This window comes from Rhamphochromis longiceps, linkage group LG1, assembly GCF_057381845.1.
Source record: "Rhamphochromis longiceps isolate RC_006_pf linkage group LG1, R_longiceps_female_GT1.1, whole genome shotgun sequence".
NCBI classification, from domain to species: Eukaryota; Metazoa; Chordata; class Actinopteri; order Cichliformes; family Cichlidae; genus Rhamphochromis; species Rhamphochromis longiceps.
In genome coordinates this window covers 26,167,998-26,188,357 of record NC_140557.1, presented here as the reverse complement: position 1 = coordinate 26,188,357, position 20,360 = coordinate 26,167,998, and the positions used below count along the sequence as shown (strand labels likewise).

The window sequence follows — 20,360 nt, the reverse complement described above, 5'->3', positions numbered from 1 at the left end:
CCGTGTTACTAGGGCTGTTTGATAAAACAATATATATCGGATGACGATATAAAAACATCTATCGTTTCATTTTACGTTTAGCGTTTGTTTCGTGGTGTCGCAAAATAAACTGTTTACGGCAATATTTTTTCATCGTTCTGATGGTCACTGTAGTGGCTATATTCATTTCTTAAAGTTCTCTCTTTCTCTTATATGTAATATAACCACACTACGGACGGACAAGCGCCTGTTTTTATGCGTTGTCGTTAGCAACAGCAATGGTAACACCTTTGCGTGTCCGCTTGTTTATATTCCACGTAAACCTTTCACAATAAAGCTCAAAATCCTGTTGAGACTTTTCAAAATAAACTGAATCACGTGAAAGAGCAGATTGTTTACGGATGAGAAGTAAAAAAGCCGTCAGGTGCTAAAAAAATAAACCTTAGACTCAAACGTTAGAACAGGCTTTTCCCCGCAGCACGCCGTGTAATAAATACAAAGAAAACGGCGGCCGTTACAACTTATGTCTAAAAATGTATAGTTTCATGCATCTGTTAAAAAACTCGACTCCAGGTACACGACGCGCAGCTGGAAACACTTCACTCAAGTCGAGCTGCCCGAGATTCACAGAATTTACAGAAAATGTTCAATTTTTGTGATTTATATCGTTATCGGGACGATAGAATTCTTATATCGGGATATGAGATTTTGGTCATATCGCACAGCCCTACGTGTTACGGCAAAATGCCGCGTAACGAAATCCGCTGGCTCTGATTGGCTGAGCCCAGAATGCCCACAATACCTTTCGAATCATGTGACTTGCGCTTCGCTGTTGTTGCAGTCAGCAATTAGCTTATAGCCTATCGTTCACTCAAAAGGCGCGATGGGTGCTTTGACTTGCGAAAATTTTCGACTTACGAAAGACCCTCGGGAACAAATTACTTTTTTAAGTCGGGGTTCCACTGTACTCCGCTGAGGCCTTCAACTGTATTTTTTTATAACAGCTCTGGACATTATCATTATCTCCGTGCAAACAACTGCTTTCCATTTGGTGTTTGCGACTCACTGCCTGGCCATGCCGCAGCTGCAGAGAGCGAGTTTTTACTTTCACCTCGTGTTGTCCATAGCAAAGGAACAGCACAGTAGAAATTATATTAAGCCCTATCATTAAGTTCGTGTGCAGTGCATTTAAGAGCATAACGGCTGGCAGGTAACAGCATGTAGGGTTAATACTAGTTATACAGGATGTTCCTGAAGTCTAGGAGCTTTCTTTAATGACAGGTAAGGTCAGATTTACTTTCATAAATAACTGTTTGTTTGTTTTTTTCTTCTTTGCAGGTGCTTGCTGACTTGGAAAGAGTTAAAGGAAGCTATTGTAAGATGGCATATAAAAGATTTAACTTTGGCCTCAAAAAATAAAAAATAAATCAAATCAAATCTGGATATTTCACCGGTGTAAAAATGTTTCCAAAGTGGAAGTAGGTCATAAATTACCACAAAAACAAAAAGGCAAAAACTCCCGAGGCCAGCACTGCTCTGAGTGCCAAGATAGCAACAGATATCTGCAACAGCAGTAAACCTTCAAGGACTGTTTTTCCCCCACTAACAAACTCATCTTTTGCCTGTAAGCACTGCAAAGAATGACAACCGTCAATTAGTCAGTTAATTAATTTCCATTTGAATCTAATGTATAATGATTTGAAGAGCAGCAAAACAAGCAGCGCCTTGCTCATTAACAGTACAAGTTAGATATTTTTACTTTGTAAAACCCTAGCGTGCCTCAAAACTGGAAACCCAGAGGTGTACGCGAGAGAGCGCTGAGAGAGAGAGAGAGATGAGAATGGTCATGTATACGGCTGAAAAATGATAGGGGGAAAGCAGAGGCTATCAAAGCATATGTAAAAGAGCTTGGTTAATGTCTAGAATTACATCGGAAACTCTCTAACACACACACACGCACACACACACAAAAGCACAAATGCCCGGCTGTCCATGGAAAGAGGACAGATGGCCGCGGAGTGGCTCTGGTCCAGGGAGTGACGATGTTCTGTATCATTATAATCTGCTCCGTAGTATCCTCCCTACTGCTGTGCTGGACAACATGTTTCACCCACTGAGAGCAGATACTGGAACAATTCTGCTGCTGCTCTGCAGCACATACTCCAAGAGTGGCGCTGTGACAACAAACTTGCCTCGTAACTGTTCTTTTGTTTAACTTTTGGATAGTTGGGGGTGTGGAGGGAAAAAATGATCATTTTGCAGCCCACAATTCAGTGTCACACAATGATCGATGATTTTGTTTTTAATGCAGAAAAAGAAAGCCACAAGGACGGTCTGACTGTAATACACTGCCCGCTCTAAAACCCACTAAATCAGCCTTTTGCAAACCAGGGTGACAGGAGTTATTGCTGCCCTTCAGTCTGTGCATCTAACAGACACACACCACTTCCGAATAACCGTTTAAGCCTGTCGGATGTTTTTCGCTAAACGAATACTCCACGTGCCACCCAGGAGCTGAAAAAACCCCAGAACCCCGGGAATTTAGCGTGCGAGATCTTCTATCTTAAAATATCTTTGAATCAAAAGTTAGAAAAGATAATACCCTAATTGTGTTTGTTGTAATCGCAAATTTAATTTCCAGGGAGAGGTTATCGCCTGGAAAAAAAAAAGAAAAAAGAAAAGAGCTGCACAGCCATGGGGCTCAGGCACACAATGTTAATTTAATTTACAGTACAGACACTACATCTACAAGGTTGTTGTTCATGTGATTACAACGAGAACAACTAGGAGAGGAGACACGTCTGTCACGATGATGGAACTGATAAATAACTGGATTGTGTCTCTCTCTCTCGTGCACGCACGCAGGGTGAGTGATGGTGTGTAGAGCGCAAACACGTGTGGCAGTTATTTTTTTGTTACGTTTGCAGAATGAAAGCCTACGCTCCCTGGATGATGAACACGACGATGATGATATGAGCTACTAGTGTGTTTACAGCAAGCAAGACTGTGTGCGTGTATAAACTGTAAATATGAAACATGCAAACTATTCAAACCGCCCAGCCCAGCTTTCTGAGCTCTATTACGCTCAAATGAGGCAGTAAAACAAACGCATACAAATTCATCTGCCAGGTGTGGCGTCTGATACAAAACAAAGAAGATAGAAGCAGTTCTGGGTTAACAGTTGAATGTTACAGAGTGTTTTAATACTCGGTATCGTCCCTGAGGTTTTGCAGTTGGCCTGACAGTGGATGAAGCCCTAACAATATGGTTGAAGTGTGATTATGTTTAAATCTCCATGACTCTAATCCCTATACTTAGGGCACCTACATTTTTTTCATCAAGCTTCCAGTAACATTCTCACAGTGTTTAACGGCTTTGTGTGTCCTCTCGATGTATTATGAGCGGGCACACACTTGGATTAATGCCCTGTCATGTTCTCATTACACAGCGGTGCGAGGAGAGAGGGGTCGGGGCACCTGTAAGCATTCAGGTTCAGCGGGAGAAACGCATTCCCTGTGTTGTTTTTCTTTTCTTTTCTTTTTTTCCTGCAGAGTTTTTAAGATCAGAAGTCCAATCATGCTATGTCGAGAGGTTATAATGGTGCTTAGAATGAAATAAGACGTATTTTTACTCACTGCTTCCATAAACATGCCGTAATTATTCATTGCGGCTACCAGGGGAAAGGGATAATGTCAGAGATTTACGGCCCGAGTGGTAAGAGTCTGAGATATTCATCAATCCTCTCCAACACTGTGGTGCCACAGTGCTTGAGAGAGGCTTCACTAGCTGAATGAGGATCAGGGGGTGATGCGCCATGCAGTCGGGCCCAGGTTTAGAGGTGGAACTCGCACTCCTGCAGCCAAGCTCATCAGCTGCAGCTCGAGAGGAAGGACACAAGAACGGACATTACCCTTCGTGAACTGCAATCATAACAGTGGAATTTAATAAAACTTTGTGTATTGAGGAAAATAGAATAATCCCTTTCAATCTCCCGTAATGAGAGAGAAGAAATCCTAAGACTGTGATATTTCCCCTCCCTTCACCCCACAAGATTTTAGGCTTTCAACAGGATTCCACTAGCTTAGCTGCAAATCGCCTCACTGCTGTGCGATACCGCCACATCCTCTAAGAACGGGGTGAACACAGGATCTGGCACATGTGTATGAACACACAAACACTCACAAATCTTATTTGACTTTGAGTGAGAAGTCCAGATTGCTGATGGTTCTCATTTTCCCCACAAGGGAAGTGGTTGGTGATGCTGCCATGAATCAGACTATCAGCCCAGTCAGGGACAGGACACAGAAAGCTGAGAAGACGAGGAGCACGAGAAGATGAAAGACAAATCCTCGCTTCTCAATGGCTTGCACAAACAGTAAGAAGAAACACGAGCATCTGCTGTTTTCAGATGACGGTCGATTTTCTAATCTACTACCCAAGGCCATGCTACACACTTATAAATGGATTCTCTAGTGGTCTGATACTAAGACAGGACAGATACTTAATAAGGAGAAACTAAAACTCTGCTTGTTTTTTTGTTGTTGTTATTTTTTAAATTACTGATTACTCACGAAAAGAGCCAACAGGCATAAAAAAGACGCTCACGCTGCAAGAGTTCATCAGAACCATGCACATGCATGTCTCTGCTGGTGTAGACACAAAGCACTGGGTGTAAACATACCTCGATGGCCTCAATTAATCATGTTTAAAAAGACAGATGTGACGGCATCACACGAAACTATGACTCCTCCATATGCTACCTGTTTGGAGTAATGTTTGCAAACTGACTAATTACAACAGTCTCTGACGAAGCCTCTCTCTCAGCAGATGTTTGTCCATTAACCTGCAGGAAAAAAAGACTTTAACATCGTGTGAAGAATAACATATTACAGTTTTTCTCAGTCGCTTTGGTGCATTTCTCACAACAGAATTAAACATTGCACAACAGTTAGTTCAACCACCACAACATGTAGTCGTTTTGGCACAACCCTGTGGCGGTTTCACGTTCACTGCGTCCAAAGGCAAATGCCTTTGGACATGAAGCAGTTGAGTGAGTACAAATATCTAAAGAATGGTCACGTTTGACTTCCTATTCATCACTATCTCCTTTCTTTCATCATGAATGTCACAATTATTCATACTTGTACCGGCTGAATAGTCATTGTCCTTACAACTAATAGTCTTCATTGCATTGCTTGTGTCAGTGCACTCAAAATTGCTGAACAGCTTGTCAAACGATTCATACACCCATTTTGAAAACCCTATTTTGGAGGAGTTCCCATGAAAATCTCCATAAACTACATGTCTCAGGTGAACCTTATCTCACACTAATGAAAATTGGTGTGTGTCACTCCTACTTGCAACCAATGAAAAGCCTCTCCTACCCAGTCACAGGTGAACCGCGGCACAGCATCCCCCACTCCACAAGTACATATATACTGCAATGTAAACCAACAGACAGGATTGGCATGAGGTGCATACTGAATCTACAAAACAGCAGAACATGGAACGTCAGCCTCGTGGAAGAGGAGTGAGGATCGGTGGAGGACGAGGACAAAACCGGGTGAGAAGAGGCCAACCACATAGACACGTTCCTGACGAAATCAGGGCAACACTTGTGGATCATGTGATAAACCATGGCCTCACAATGGCCGAGGCTGGTCGAAGGGTGCAGCCAAATGTTGGGAGAACTACTGTAAGTTCTATCATCCAGACATTTCGTCGGGAAAACAGGTGAGCACACCGTAATCTAGTTACAGTATGCAGCACAAACTAATTTGCTCTGCACTTTCATAGTCATACAGGAGACTTGCATTAGGACATGACCTTACAGATCCTTACACATAGACGTACTGTAACTGAAGCGCAGACTTGGCCCAGGTGTGGCATAGTGTGCTGTGGTACAATACAGTAATGCTGTAAAGAAAGGAGTTTTGAATGATAGTCCTGTGACAATCACTGTAAGCATGTTTGCGCTTACATGTGTGTGTTTTCCCATCTGCATCTCAAAAAGGACTGCCAGACAACCTAGAGGAGGTGGAAGAGGTCGACTTATGACTCCGCAGCAAGAGGAAAGAATTTGTGCAATGGTGGCTGCAAACAACGCTTTGAGACTGAGAGAAATACAAAGAACTGTCGTAAACGATGACACCATCTTCGGAAATATTCAGTCAATATCAATTTCCACCATAGACAGAGTCCTCAGACGGAATGAAATGTCCATGAAGCAATTGTACAGAGTGCCATTTGAACGGAACAGTGATCGAGTGAAGGAGCTCCGTCACCAGTATGTACAGGTAACACATGTTCGCATATGTACCTCTGTTCACTGTAACAGTTTAGGCCATGTACTCAACCTACATTTATGCATGTTACTGTAATCCTATGTACAATTCCAACTGTACAATCTGTTCTGCCAAATGCACCATTACAGACCTGTCTGATTCTCATCCTTTGTAAAGCATATCCTGGAGTTGGAGGCCAGGGAACCCCTGCACATGTTTGTATATCTTGACGAAGCGGGATTCAATCTCGCAAAAGGCAGACGGCGTGGACGGAATCACATTGGTGAAAGAGCCACCATTGATGTCCCAGGCCAACGAGGAGGGAATATTACAATGTGTGCCGCAATCTCAGAGAATGGTGTTCACACCCATATTCCTCGTATTGGTGCATACAATTCACAACACCTGTTGGCTTTTCTGGATGCTCTTCATAGGGACCTGATCCCACAAAATGGAAGGGATGATCCTGGTGACAATCGGACAATGTATGTAGTGGTTTGGGATAATGTAAGCTTCCATCACTCTGCTGTAGTCAGGCAGTGGTTTGCAGCACACGACAGGATGCTTATGGAGTTTCTTCCTCCTTACAGTCCATTCCTGAATCCAATTGAGGAGTTTTTCTCTTCCTGGAGGTGGAAGGTATATGACAGGCATCCACATACCCAAATGACCCTGCTAGCAGCTATGGATGCAGCTTGTGATGACATCACAGCAGAGTCCTGCAGAGGGTGGATTCGACACTCCAGAAGATACTTTCCCCGATGCATCGATAGAGCTGACATACGCTGTGATGTTGATGCAAATATGTGGGCAGACAGACGGGAGCGTCTAGATATCAATGATTGATATGCAGCAGTGTCTGTTTTTCAGTTTGTTTTTTTTGAGTCGTAACTACTGCAGTGAGGTTTACTGTCTAGGTGAGTTTGTTTGCTGTAAAATGTTTGATTTACTGTATTTCCCCAGTTTGCACAATGCTGTGAACAGTTTCAATTAAATATTATCAAGAGTGCATATGGAGTGTCTTGATTGTCCTTTACAATTTATGGTTTTCAACATGCCATGCATGCGGTCCGGACTTGACATGTCATTGGGAAGCACCTACAAAGACATCCGTCACAATGGGAACATGTTCAGACCATGTGATTTTGTGACCAAAGGTGCTGGTCTAATGACTTGTAATTGTGACAGCCCTGACACTTTGTTTGGTATCAGTACTTGCTTTTGATGAATGTATTGTCTGTTTTGCTCAAGGGATTTGTTGTTGATGCATTGACAACTTATTTTGGACACCTGACTTTTCTTTTTGATGGAGTGACTCACTTTTGCAAGTTATCCACCATGTTTTGCAGTTTGCACTAATTGTTTTGAGAAGTGCCTTAGTAGTGGTGGAGAGTTCAATTCTGTTGTGAGAAATGCACCAAAGCGACTGAGAAAAACTGTAACAATGCCCCTTCTCTCAGGGTGCACACTAAAGTTTAGCTTTATCTATCTATCTATCTATCTATCTATCTATATATATATATATATATATATATATATATATATATATATATATATGCGTTTCCATTTTCATTTACTGAAACACATATATGTGCAAACATACATTGAAATACAGAATATGATGCAAAATCAGTCTTCAGGAGTATTCTTCATGCTTCTTAAAGCCTACAAAAGCCAAACTGTTTCTATAATGTTGGTTGTGGGGAGGCCAGTCCATCACTGATGGTGTTCAATTGTGTATTTTTCTAGTCACATATGTTTTTTACTGCACTTGCAGTGTGTTTGGGATCACTGCCATGCTTAAAAATGAAGCCGTTGCTGATCAGATGCTTTCCAGATGGTATTGCATGGTGGATCAAAATCTGATGGTACTTTTCTGCATCTGCAATTTCATCAATTTTGACAAGATCTCCAGCACCACTGGCTATAATGCAGCTCCCAACAGTCACTGCTGTATCTCTCCTGACCTCCATCGTACAAACATATGATGATTTGAATCAAAGGCTTCTAATTTAGATTCATCACTTTAGTCCAGTTCTTGTGTAACTTGTCACACCTCAGCCTTTTCTCTCTGTTTTCCTAAGAATGGTTTGTTGACTACCAAACTTGTACTGAGACAATCTGATGAGGCTTCACTAAACAGTACTAAATGGATCGAGTGAAAGGCCATTTGCATCTCTGAGGTCCTATGTCAGGTCCTTGGTGACTTTTTTCCCTGTTTCTTCTGGTTTTTAGGTACTGATCGAATGTGGAAGATATTTTTCAGGCCTTCCACTACTTTTTTTTTCATCCTCCACTGGTCCAGTTTTCTCAATTTCTTATGACACACTGGACACCACGCTGAGATATGCCAAGTTTCCAGCTAATAGCTCTTTGGGAATCACCTTGTTGGTTCACAAATGCTATTTTGTGCCTGTCAAACTGGCATTTTTCATTCAGCTAAAGACATGGGAGGAAAATATGTGCTTTTGTGACATGCTGATGGTAACAATGTGCCTAAAGATACAATTTAAAATTGGTTCCATCTAAGTTGTCTATTTTATATAGACACAACACTAGTTCATTCATTGAATTAGGTGCTTTTTTTATTCAAAATGATTTATAGCTCAGTGGTAATTGCTTTAAAGAAAGGTCAGATACAAGAACTGGACGGAAAATGAGTTAAAAGGCAGAAAAAATGAAACATACATGAAAGGCTCAGTAGTAGCAGTACTGTGCAGAAAGTTCAGTGCTTCTGCACAGTACTGAAACTATTATGCTGCATTTGTCGTAGCTGATTATGTACAAATGTTCTAACTGCACGTTAAGATTTATAAGAGGTATGAAGATGAATCTGCAGAAAAATTTGATGCACATTAAGCTGTGATATTAAGAGCAGATTTGAAAACCAGCGAGTTCTAAAGCTCAAACCCTTCACACCTAAGCAGCCCACTATTTGACAGGCCAGAAGGATTACAGCTGCCCTTTGTGAGTATATCCAATTGTAATATTCATTTTTGCCTTTGCCTGTTAAACCTTTTAATGAGCAGCTCATGCAGGACAAACAGAGTACTGGGCAGGGGTTAAGTTAGGTGCAGGCTACACTGTGTAGAACTATCACAGGTATGGAGGATCTAGTAATAGGAATGTGAACCATTAACCACGTTTTCTGATACTGAGTCATCATTTTTCAGCTCCTTCGTCGCTGTTGCTTTTTAGTTTCATCCGATAAATCGGAGTCACGTTCTGGCTGTGCCGTAATTTCATCAAGACTCCAATTTGGATTCAATGCCCAGCGGAAATGTTTCAAGGAGAAGGATGCATCTTCAAGCAGCTTGTCTTTCAGCAGTTTGACTTTTTTTTATGACTTTTTTTTTTCTTTCTGATTGCTCCGTCTTTCACTCACTTTGACTGAAAACTTTACTTTTATTCTAAGCAACAATTCATCCCTAAAAGGAAACCCACAAAAGAATTATTATTTAAAAAAAGAGTGGCATGAACTCATCCATCAGACTGTGACAAACCGTAATTCACCATAACTATTTATAATAAAACTTTGCGCTAACAAATACAACCAAGAAAACAATGATATCTCAGTAATATGTGTGTGCAGTGTTTTTGTTCCTTGTAGAATTAGTTGGCCACAAAAAAGGCTAAATATGAATATCTTCAAATGACATAAACACTGTGATCATGATTAAGCACAATAGGCACCGTTTACTGGCCAAAATTCACTATTTGTATCAATAATGTACGTGCACATAGCGAACAGACAGTGTACTTACTGAGCTGCATTCTGAATACAATTTCAGAAGGATTCAAATTAGAGATGTAATACACATCTACCCACCCTATGAAAAACGTGTCTGCATTTATCTGTCCATGAAATATGAATGATGCTGAATGGAACGGCCTTTTCCACAAGTCAGATAAAGGTTTATTGAAGGCCAGAGTGAGAAGGATAGAGGTTGCCATGGCTACAAGTGTGAAAAGGGCATCTGATCAGACTTCTGACCAGTCAATTAATCTTGGAATTGCATTTTCTTTTATCAAAAGGTTCACTCGCGATTCAAAATTAATTGCTCCGAATAAAAAGGAAAAAAAAAGAAGGAAATTGTGGGGAATCAAGACCCTTTGAAAAAATACAGTAACGCAGGAGTCTTAAGATTAAGGCTGCCACGGGGGGAAGATGGGTGAATATTTAAGATGGATTGAAGTCTGAATAGTTAGTTTGTTTCCAGTGTGCAATGGAAGAGAAAGCTTATTATTCAACAACATAACTTTTAAAAGACTTAATTTCCTCCTGATTGTTTCGGATGTAAAAATGTAAAGTCATGCCCTCTTTTATTTTTTATCTCCAAAGTGTTGCAAGGCCATAGTGAGGACTCTATGATATCCTATACGTATAAAAGTAAGGAATTCATTATATACTTTTATACTGAAATTGCAGATATTCCCCACATTATGCACATTATGTTCACATAACATAACAGAGTATGTTTTTAGCTATTCAACTGTCTATTTGAATAGCTGTATTCCCTTGTGTTGTCTTGTTGTTGTGTGTGTAAGTCGGGGGGGGGGTGGTCCTATTCCTCTGTGGGGCAACCTGCATATGGCCAATAAAGCATTCATTCATTCATTCATTTAGCCACCTACTAAGCCACTGTAGCAGCAAATACCTTGACCAAGACATAGTATGAGTACTGACAATAAAGATGAAGTCAATCTGAAGCCAATGCTGACCAACTTCAAATTTCTTGGGTTCTAATTGTAACGTTCTTGATCCCTTACCAACTTTTTAGGCAAGGAAAATGTTTAAAATCCACCAGGGAGGCAATCCAATTTCATAAAATGTACCCATTATATATATATTTATACATATAAACTGTTCGCCTCCCAGCTCCCAGGACTCACTCTCTTCTCATCACCATAAATTGCTGAACACCTACAGAGAAGACAACCATCTTGGAAACAAAGAGCTAAATACGGCATCATCATTTATTTATGTAGCAGATCTGTGCGTGCACTTACATCACTGTTTAGTCATATTTGTGCCAGGAGTTTGTGTGCGTGCGAAAAATTGACAAAAGTCTGACATTTCCCCTTATTCTGAGACATTCACGAGCTGTGGGATGCTGTGGGGGTGGGGATTTTTTATCACCCCTCAACAAATAACAGAGGAAAGTACATTTCATCACTTTCTACCATGCCGTCACAGAAACACGTCTCTCGCTGTCTTCCCTCACTGTACCCACACTGTCCTTGTAGTATCATATCCTCCCCCTGCCCCCCACCCCCTCCTCTTCTGTCACACTCGAGTATCTCTCTTTAAAACAAGGCAAGAGGCGTTTTGATTATCATAATCCAGTCGCAGCTAATTAGGATAGGTCAGCTGGTACAGTTAAACAGCATCCGGCCCCTTCTATTCTTTCTGCTCTTCCTCAATCATCAGCTCTCTCTCTCTCTCTTTCTCCATTTGCTCGGACAGCTATATCAGTGGGTAACATCTCCCAACACCACTGCCGCCTGTCTGTTCGTGATAGCGACTGTGGCAGTCATCTCCACAGAGGCGAGCGATGTGCTGCCAGCCACTCCGCTAGAGCCAGACAAGCCCACATTAATGTCTGCTGCAGCAGGCACGCTGGAGCATCAATTAATCGGCGTTTAAAACTGGCAAAAAAATGCATTTGATATACGCTTAATTATAAGCTCAATATAAGCTTAATTAATACATTGCTACCACTTTTGCGGAGCTAATTAATCAATTTGAGAGTGATCTGTGGTGCGAAGATGTCCAGATGATGTTGTCTAGCAGGATACTGCTGAACACTGGGCATCAGAGGAGGCGATGGATTGCACGGACGGTACGAGGTTAATGTATGTTACTCGTGGCAGTTACTGAAAAAGAGGAGAAAGGAGGAAAAAAGCCAACGAGAATGTTAAAAATAGAAATTAAAATAAAAAACAAAGACACAGTTGTAGATACGCTGTAGGCTACAACCTAGCAAGTATAGGGGCTATGACTAAAACAGGGTTGGGAATTGATTGGGACTTGAACTACATGCTTTGTGCACTTGTAGTTCTGTTTATACGGAGCCAGTGAATGAGGCCGCAGTGTTCTGGCAGGAAAGCAGAGAGAGCTACAGAGAGTAATTGGGAGGGCTACGCTTAGAGGGAAACAGAGGACTTAAGATGGGATGAACGAGGGAAGGAGAGGAGGGGGGCAGAGAGGGAGAGAGAGAGACCTATGAAGGAGATGCTAAGTGCTGAGATCTGAAGAAAATAAGCCTGCAGGAATACGACCCCAGAGACAGTGACCAATGACAATCTCCCTTTTCTTTCTCCTTTTTTTCTCCCATCTGATAATAGACAGACCTGCGTCCTTCCATGTGGAGCACGAGAGTGCGCGCGCGCACACACACACACACACACACACACACACACACACACACACACACACACACACACACACACACACACACACACACACACACACACACAGAGTTTTATTTAAATATTAGGCAGAACCTGACTGTGGCCACATCATATTCCCTTTTAATAGTTCACGTTTGAGTTTCCTCTATTGCATTTATTCTTTGATTTTTGGTTATTTTTTTAAAAGAAAGTCTCATCAATTAGGCATAAAATGATTCAGTACCAATAAAGACAACAGTAGCACTAAGAGTGACTGACCATGACTGCATCGTGTAATATTTAGGTGTGGTTTAACTCACAGCGAGGCCTTTCAGCATTCAACTGGTATTTTTGCAAGTTAATAAAGACAAGCTGGAACACCGCCAGAGCGATGTGTACCACACCTCACTTCTCACTACCACTCCAGCACCAGGGTTTGGCCTCCTGCTCCAGCCCTCCCCCACAGGCCTAGCTAAGCCTGCATGTTATTGGCAAAACACAGCCAGCTGCAGCCAGTTAACTGTCTAATCTCACATCAATCGATTTCCCCAAACAAGGAGCGGTAGAGAAGTGTAACGAAAGTCATGGAGCGGGGCTGAAAACAGAGCAGAGGGTGAGAATAAAGTGAGCGAGAACAGGCAGTTTATAGCCCTTCACTGAGCTTCCAGCACCGCTGGCCTTCGCGCGTATATGTGCGTATTGATGCGATCTTTTGTACGAGAACAAGACATTCCTGATCGAAGCAACACGCAGGAAGGGCGGAAGGACGGGTCGCAGCTGGCGCAAAGGCCGACGGGGTCAGCACGCATTCGTCCGACACCACCAGCAACAGCTTTTGCACGCCGACTAATGCCCCAAACTCTCTCGTCTCCCTTTGTCATGTGTCTTGTGTGTAGAAATGCGATCCATTTACTCCCTCTTGGACAATTAAATGAGAACATTTTCAAAATGAGAAACATATGGAGCTTTTTAATTGTCCAATTTCTCTTGCCAACATGTGTGGGCTTTTTTTCCCATTCTAAAAACCAGTGAAAAGGAAAAAAAAAAAAACGCTATCCAGTGAGACATGCATATTGCAGCACAGAGTGTTGCACAAATTGTCATTGTCCTTCCGCAAGAAGTAAAAACAGCCCGTCTGTTCCCTGGATTAATAGCGTCATTATTGAGAATCCATGTTCAGGATACAGGACTGTACTGCCGCATCCTGTCAGCCAGACTTGGGAAATCTGTATCTCTGTGGGAATCTGTGTTTTTCCTAGCAGGTAATGATGCACGCCGATGTACACGACTGGCTGAAACCGCAGGGAGAATTTCACCTTCCCGCCCTATCACCTTACACCACACCCGTGTGTGATCTTGACTTCCTGCTTCCTTCCCCTGACCCTGCACGAATCATGTGAGGTCGCTGGGGTGCGAGGGACCCCAACAACTCATATCTGGGGAGTTATTGTTCTACACATGTCATGTGTAATCTGCCCGACCCGCAGCGCTTATAATTATTCATATTTAATCACCGCAGTACAAAGCTACATCGCCTGCCGCTCACTAAGTCATTTTCCATGTTACATTATCAAAGTTTCAGAGATGGGTGCTCGAGGAAGGGGACTAAATGGAGAAGCTGAAGTAGTTGGGCTTATAAAAACATAATGGGCTTGTCTGCTTTGATAAACTGAGGACGTGTATAGAATGCACACTCGCTCACACCCTCCGATACAACCGCACACCCCCATGCACTTTAAATGTGAAAAGTGCAGAGAACAAAGTTGGGGAAATAAAGTAGCCAAGTATAAGTTCAGATTGGGAGCGCTCAGGCAAGTCAAAAGCTCAACCATTAATACAAATAACTTGAGCTGAGCACAGAAAACGAATTGAGTCCTTTTTTTCTTTTTCCCTTATTCAAGTGTGTTGGCCTGCACGACGCTCCTTTATTTCTCGTGTAATCACATTTTTTTCCGGTAAGGGCTCACCTTGCTCCAGGGGTGGTGGTTTCACGCCTGCAGCCTTCAGCTTGAGGGCTTCTTTTGCAGACATATCACAGCAGGAGCCTTTGTTGGTGTCCTGGTCACTGTCAGCCTGGTCGCTGTCACCATGACCGCTGTCTCTGAGGCTTGCTCGCTCAGGGTCTTTGAATGTTGAACTACTACACAAACAAACAAATAAAAAAAAAGGACTGTGAGTGCTGAGTGTGGTGGAGGATTTCTTAGTGGGTGTTTTTTAACCCTCCAAGGAAGTTTAGAGACACCATTCTTGAATGCCAAGCAAGGAACATTATTATAATGATTTAAGGATTTAGGATGTAATAAAATGCTTCTAAAAATACTGCACAAGCTTTGCTGTCTGCTTTGAGTCCAATCCTGTGTGTGATAATGTTCTAGTAACACAGAATATTTTTAGTGACCGACTTTCAAGCTAATTTAATGTACACGACCGTCTTCTTCCTTTTATTACTCACTACAGTTCATTGTCAGCGCAGTTAATGTTAAAGTAGTTTGTGGGGAATAAAATAAAGCTGAAAAAAACGAACAAACAAGGGTCTGATGTCTAGTCAAGGCCACAGATCTCAACCCTTACCTTTGAACAAACTGTTGTCTGCTACCCATATAATTAGGCTCCGTGGGGAAATTGTCCGTCTGTTGAGAAGAGAGAGAGACAAAAGTATGTTGTAAGCACGAAAGAAATGAGTCCTGCTGCGAAACAAGAATTCCTAGTGACATATGATTAATTATGCATAAAAAAATAAGGCAGAGGACAGATTAGGGGTGATAAAAGCTATAAAATTAAAAAAAGGGAGCCCTACATGGCCAAGATTTGAGCATTTCATTAACCACATAAGGCAGGCTAATTAGCCATTTGAGAGTAAACCACAGAGCTGAACATCAAATCTGGCAGACATCATATAATCAATGAGCGCTAGGACAACAGTCTCGATGAAAATAGAGAACATTGCCGATACGGTTCTGGAGTCCTAGTCGGACTGTTTGTGCAGAATTTAAAATGCTATTTGCTCCTTGTTCCTTTAACAACATCTCCACGGGAATCTGCTGACACTCTAAGAATATCCTGCACTTTTTTTTGTCCTTTCTATTTTTGTGCACAAAAATAAATTGTTTGTGAGGAAGCGCATCTTGCATGTGCTGGACCCTGTGGTGCTTTATTTCATATGGGTAACCCGATCGCACACAGGGGCCTTCTACTAACGTGAATCGATAGGAAACTAAAACACATGCACATGGATGCAAAGAAACAGAATGACGTCTGTGATAAAGCATAGCAGTATAATGAAATACTGGTAGAAGCCCTACTGCATAAACAGGATAAAGCACTGTATGACTTGAAGTTTTACAGGGTAGATCAGTGTCGTGGTTTTGATCATGTTAAAGGAAAATCTTCAGAATTTCCAGAAATAGCTAAAGTTACAAAAAATGAAAAAAACTTGCAAGATATATAGACTTCTCAGCAAAAACACAGGGAGAGGGAAAGTTATATGCTTATATTTAGGCGAAATTATTGCGAGGATACAAACCAAGTCATGCTCAGGTAGGGAGGAATGGCGGAAACAAATGTCTTTGAGAGATATAGCTTTCATAGTGTTGTAGCAGTATTCATCACAGCAACACAAATAATTACCCTGTGTTGTGCACAACTCTCTGTGTCTTGAATTCGTGGCGGTTAAATGTCATGTTTAGTGAGTAATGTCTACTTGTGCCAGAGTTTTTCACATGCACAGCTTGACTCACAGTCGATAGAGTATTTCAATGTCATCCGTGCGCAGCGGTGGCTCGGTATGAAAAAGGGTGTGTGAAGGTCAGGCGGGCCACCTCAGTTCTTTGACCTTCCATGCTTTCACCAGCACCTTTATCTCTACCTAAACACTTTATTCTGCCTCAGCCTTCAACCAATACTAAAAGAAAACACCCACAGAATATATCAAAGACTGGAATCTGACCACGAAGTAAGGAGAAGAATGAATGAAATCGTTTGGCATTGAAATGATAACAGCCTGCGTTTTTTTTTTTTCTTTTTTTTGGAAAAGAGAGTTGGGAGTTTTTATATTGATGTGCCCCTTCTGTACTTTTATGACCAGGGTATCAACCTTGGGCATATTTTTCAATCAACTCAGCTCTGTTAGCACTGAGCAGGAGGAAAGGACATTAACAGAAAATAGTTTTCCTGCCGGTTATATGGTTTAATTTATTTTCCACACCTGTGCACACAAAACAAATAATATCCTTGTGAACAGAACTTTTACTTTTTCATTATTACAACAGACTCAAAAAGTTATTTTTTGTCATCCACATGGACCAAAAAACCTTGAAATGTCAACGGTCTGTTGTACATTAGCATTAAATTTGCTTTGATTAGCACGATGAATGGAAATGCACATCCCCATTGCACGGTAAATACGATGGTATTTTGTTTGGTTTGTTATCAAAAAGGGAAAAGAGACATTTCACACCTAAATTACATGCTCCACCCCGCACGAGCCAATAAAAAGCACATTAAGCCACTTCATAGGACCCTGTTTCCTGCCAACTATTCCAGGCTGATCTTAAGGCTCCATCTCTTCCTGCCTGTCTGTACTGCCCAACCCTTTCACTACAATGGGCCCCTTTCTAATTAATGGGTCGATAATAGCCGGCACGAGATGCTTTGTACTGAGCCGGTCAGCGCCCGCAATGAATACAGGATAATCTGAGGGAAGGTGATAAAAAGTGGATCATGTCTGTTATCTTACTGTTATGATTTCTAGTAGTATTATTAAACGCTGTATCAAAGAGTTAATTAATTAGTTTAACATTACAAGTGCAGCTGACTGTTTCATACTGCGTGTTTCCCAAATGTGAAACCTCATGAAAGTGATCTGAATAAAAAGAAAAAAAAAATCTAAGTAAATTGAGTGGAACTAAACTGACCAAAACTGCAGTATCTGTATATTTGGCCTATGATGGTTAAAAATCTGACTCATTTACTGGCCTAAAATATGAGTTTTAGACCTTAAAGGCTCAGAGAAGCACTGAACCCATTTAACGCGAGATGAATTCAGTAGTTCTGGGTCGATCTACTTTGTGCAGATATGATCAGAGGTTAGGTTGTTTGGTAGCGTGGATGAAAATTGCAAAAGCATGTTGTCGATTTGAAGTGAATGATGCGTTGTATCTGCTCCATGTAGCAAGGCCACAGAGGTCAGAAAGATACTGAGTACAGTGAGGCTGAGTAAGTGTAAAAAGCTGCACTCTATTCTGTATTCCCATTCAGGTCCCAAGACTGACCGCTCAGACAGCCGGCCGATTGAGACAAATGGGACGAGCATATTGGAGTGCTATTCTATTCTCAGGGCATGCTGGTGCATTTTGGGGCACTCTTCATTTCTATGGGGCTATATTTGTGCATATCAGCCTATGTTTGTGTTTGCGTGTGTATTTGATATCTTAGGTAGGAATGGTGAACGAGGACAAATTGCAGATTCTCTTTCACACATCAATGGATTGCTCTCTTTTATTCACAGGAACAAGAGTACACCCCCTCCCTCCACCTACCCTGTTAGGTATGATACATGCATTTGTCCTTTACTGTCTGCCAGGAAAACACACACGCACACACAAACACACATTATTCTCATTCAGTGTATGCTTGTGAGCACATGCGTTTCTTCACATCAGGCAGTGCGAGTGGCTCCTACTCAACCCCTTCTCTGTAAGCTAAAAGATAAACCCTCTGTTATTATGCGTTGCTATGTATCTGAGTGACATCATTCCTACTGGAAAACTTAGAGCGGATTAGCTAAAGCTATACAGAAAAAAAAAACATGTAAAACAGAGAAAATTAAAGGAACCGATCATTTTTGTGCAGTGGAAGCTGGAAATACATGAAAACAAAACACACACACAAAAAAAAAAAACAGAACGTCAGTAACATAGTAGCTCTTTCTGTTCATGACTCATCACAATTTAGAGGTTATTGTAATGTGCAAAGTGCAAACACAGAGTTACAGGTTTTGTTGTCTTTTGGCTCTATTGCGCCCACCAATAAGAACTAAAATCCAGCGAGAAGTCAAGGAGGCTGGCAAACAGCAATGTCCACAACAAACTTATCTCGTTTCACTAAAATCTGACCAATCCTGTAGGGGAGCAGTGATTCCTGTGAAGCAACAAATGCAACCTTGATTAATAAAGGCTAATTAGTTGATCATTGTGTGCAAGTTTCACCAACATCTTAACTTTACCCAGGAGGTAAAGTGACAGGAATAGGCAGACGGTGGACGCCTCGCCCATAAAAACTGAAAACGAAAGGCATAAAAGCAAAGGGAAAAACATCTTAAGAAAGGGGTGGAGACAATAATTACACTGCAATGATAATCAACTGGCTCAGATGCACAAGGGATCAGATCAACTTAACATCCAAATATCTTCCTAGAGACAATCAACCAATCAATCAATCAATCAATCAATCAATCAATCAATCAGTCGTCAGTTAAGTAAGGCTCTTACTTAACTTCTAAATAACCTAAAAGGGGTCCAGTCCAAACAAGTAAACCAATGACAACTCAACAACCACAGTTAGCCCGTGTGAGTCTAGATACTACTTTAACATTGTTTCAGCAACAAACTGGTGATTTGTGCAAATGGATGTTTAGTGTAAAGAAAGGCCTCTTTTTGCTATGTGATACAAAAAAAAACCCCCACTGGACTGTTACTTTCTGTGACTAATCTCAAAGAGAAGGTCGTCCGATATAACACTGCAAATTTAAAGGTTTTTTGATACATTTTTTTTATTTGTTTTTTAACTACCAAGCACACAGGTAATGGTGAGTGACCTGCAGGCTCTGTGTGTACATAGTCTAATGAACAAGGAACAAGAGAGAATAAAAACAATCATAATACACCAATGATGGCAGAGCCTTTCACCATATCAGAGTCAGGTTGTTTTACACTAGAGTTCAGGTTTCAGGTTTCTCCACCACAGACAGAAGAAGCAGCGCTCGCAGCATCAGAGAGGGGTGCGTATCTGCAGCATCCCCCTTCCACGAGCACGTTGTGCGAGTGCTACGCATTACAACTCTGCCACAAAGCTTCCACCTTTTTCGACAGCATTCCACGTGCCACTCTTCCCTCGACACCACAGAGACTGGCAGTGGAGGAGGAAATAGCTTCACTCCTGAATAAGGAAGCAATAATGACAGTCCCTTAGCCAGAGGCACAGAGGGGCTTTGTCTCCAGAGTTTGGTGCTTTAAAGTCATTTACAGCATTATGTCTGAAGAAATGAGGCACTGCATTCAAAAAAAATTTCAGTAAAAAATTACAATTTCAGATGAAACGAGATGCATTTTGTATGCAGATACAGTCATCTACAAAACCGCCCTCATTAATATAGTCAGAACGATTAAATCTTTACTAATAGCACTCCTTCAGTTATACAGAGAAGCTTCTTATAGTTTTACACATTACTACGCAAAATGCCATACCCTCCCTCCCCCCTGGTAATGGGCTGCTCTAATGTATAAACATCATCATAAAATAGTCTTTGAAAGAAGAATTTTTCACATTAAGACAATTTTGGATTTCAAGGTGACATGGCATTCTTTAGACATATGTGGCGCAGGCACGATACGCAGGCTGAAAATATGCCTTTCGATAGGACTATGAAGGCTTTCTCTAAGGGAAAACATCTTTTTGCAACGTTTTATGGTATGTTGCACACGGACC

The 20,360-nt window shown here is 41.5% G+C and overlaps 2 protein-coding genes across 3 annotated transcripts in view; one reads left to right on the top strand and one right to left on the bottom strand.

Annotated features, from left to right (window-relative positions):
* pcdh17 (protocadherin 17) overlaps window positions 1-20,360 on the bottom strand; it is a 72,040-nt gene that overhangs the window by 27,291 nt on the left and 24,389 nt on the right. For both annotated transcript variants that reach the window (XM_085403591.1, XM_085403594.1), the window contains exons 3-4: window positions 15,228-15,286; window positions 14,624-14,796 (exon numbers count right to left, since the gene is read on the bottom strand). In XM_085403591.1, coding sequence (XP_085259717.1) covers window positions 14,624-14,796; window positions 15,228-15,286 — 232 coding nt within the window. The remainder of the gene's footprint in view (window positions 1-14,623; window positions 14,797-15,227; window positions 15,287-20,360) is intronic.
* Window positions 5,197-7,118, top strand: LOC146678832 (uncharacterized). Its single transcript, XM_085411506.1, has 3 exons — window positions 5,197-5,712; window positions 5,993-6,275; window positions 6,441-7,118. Exons 1-3 carry the CDS (start codon window positions 5,483-5,485, stop codon window positions 7,107-7,109), a joined length of 1,182 nt encoding a protein of 393 aa, XP_085267632.1. The 5' UTR covers window positions 5,197-5,482; the 3' UTR covers window positions 7,110-7,118.

What these genes read in the sequence shown, in the direction of transcription:
- LOC146678832 (XM_085411506.1), top strand. Translation starts at nt 5,483, where the DNA reads ATGGAACGTCAGCCTCGTGGAAGAGGAGTGAGGATCGGTGGAGGACGA. An exon ending in ACATTTCGTCGGGAAAACAG is followed by an intron (nt 5,713 to 5,992) that starts GTGAGCACACCG and finishes CATCTCAAAAAG; the next exon opens with GACTGCCAGACAACCTAGAG. An exon ending in TCCGTCACCAGTATGTACAG is followed by an intron (nt 6,276 to 6,440) that starts GTAACACATGTT and finishes TCCTTTGTAAAG; the next exon opens with CATATCCTGGAGTTGGAGGC.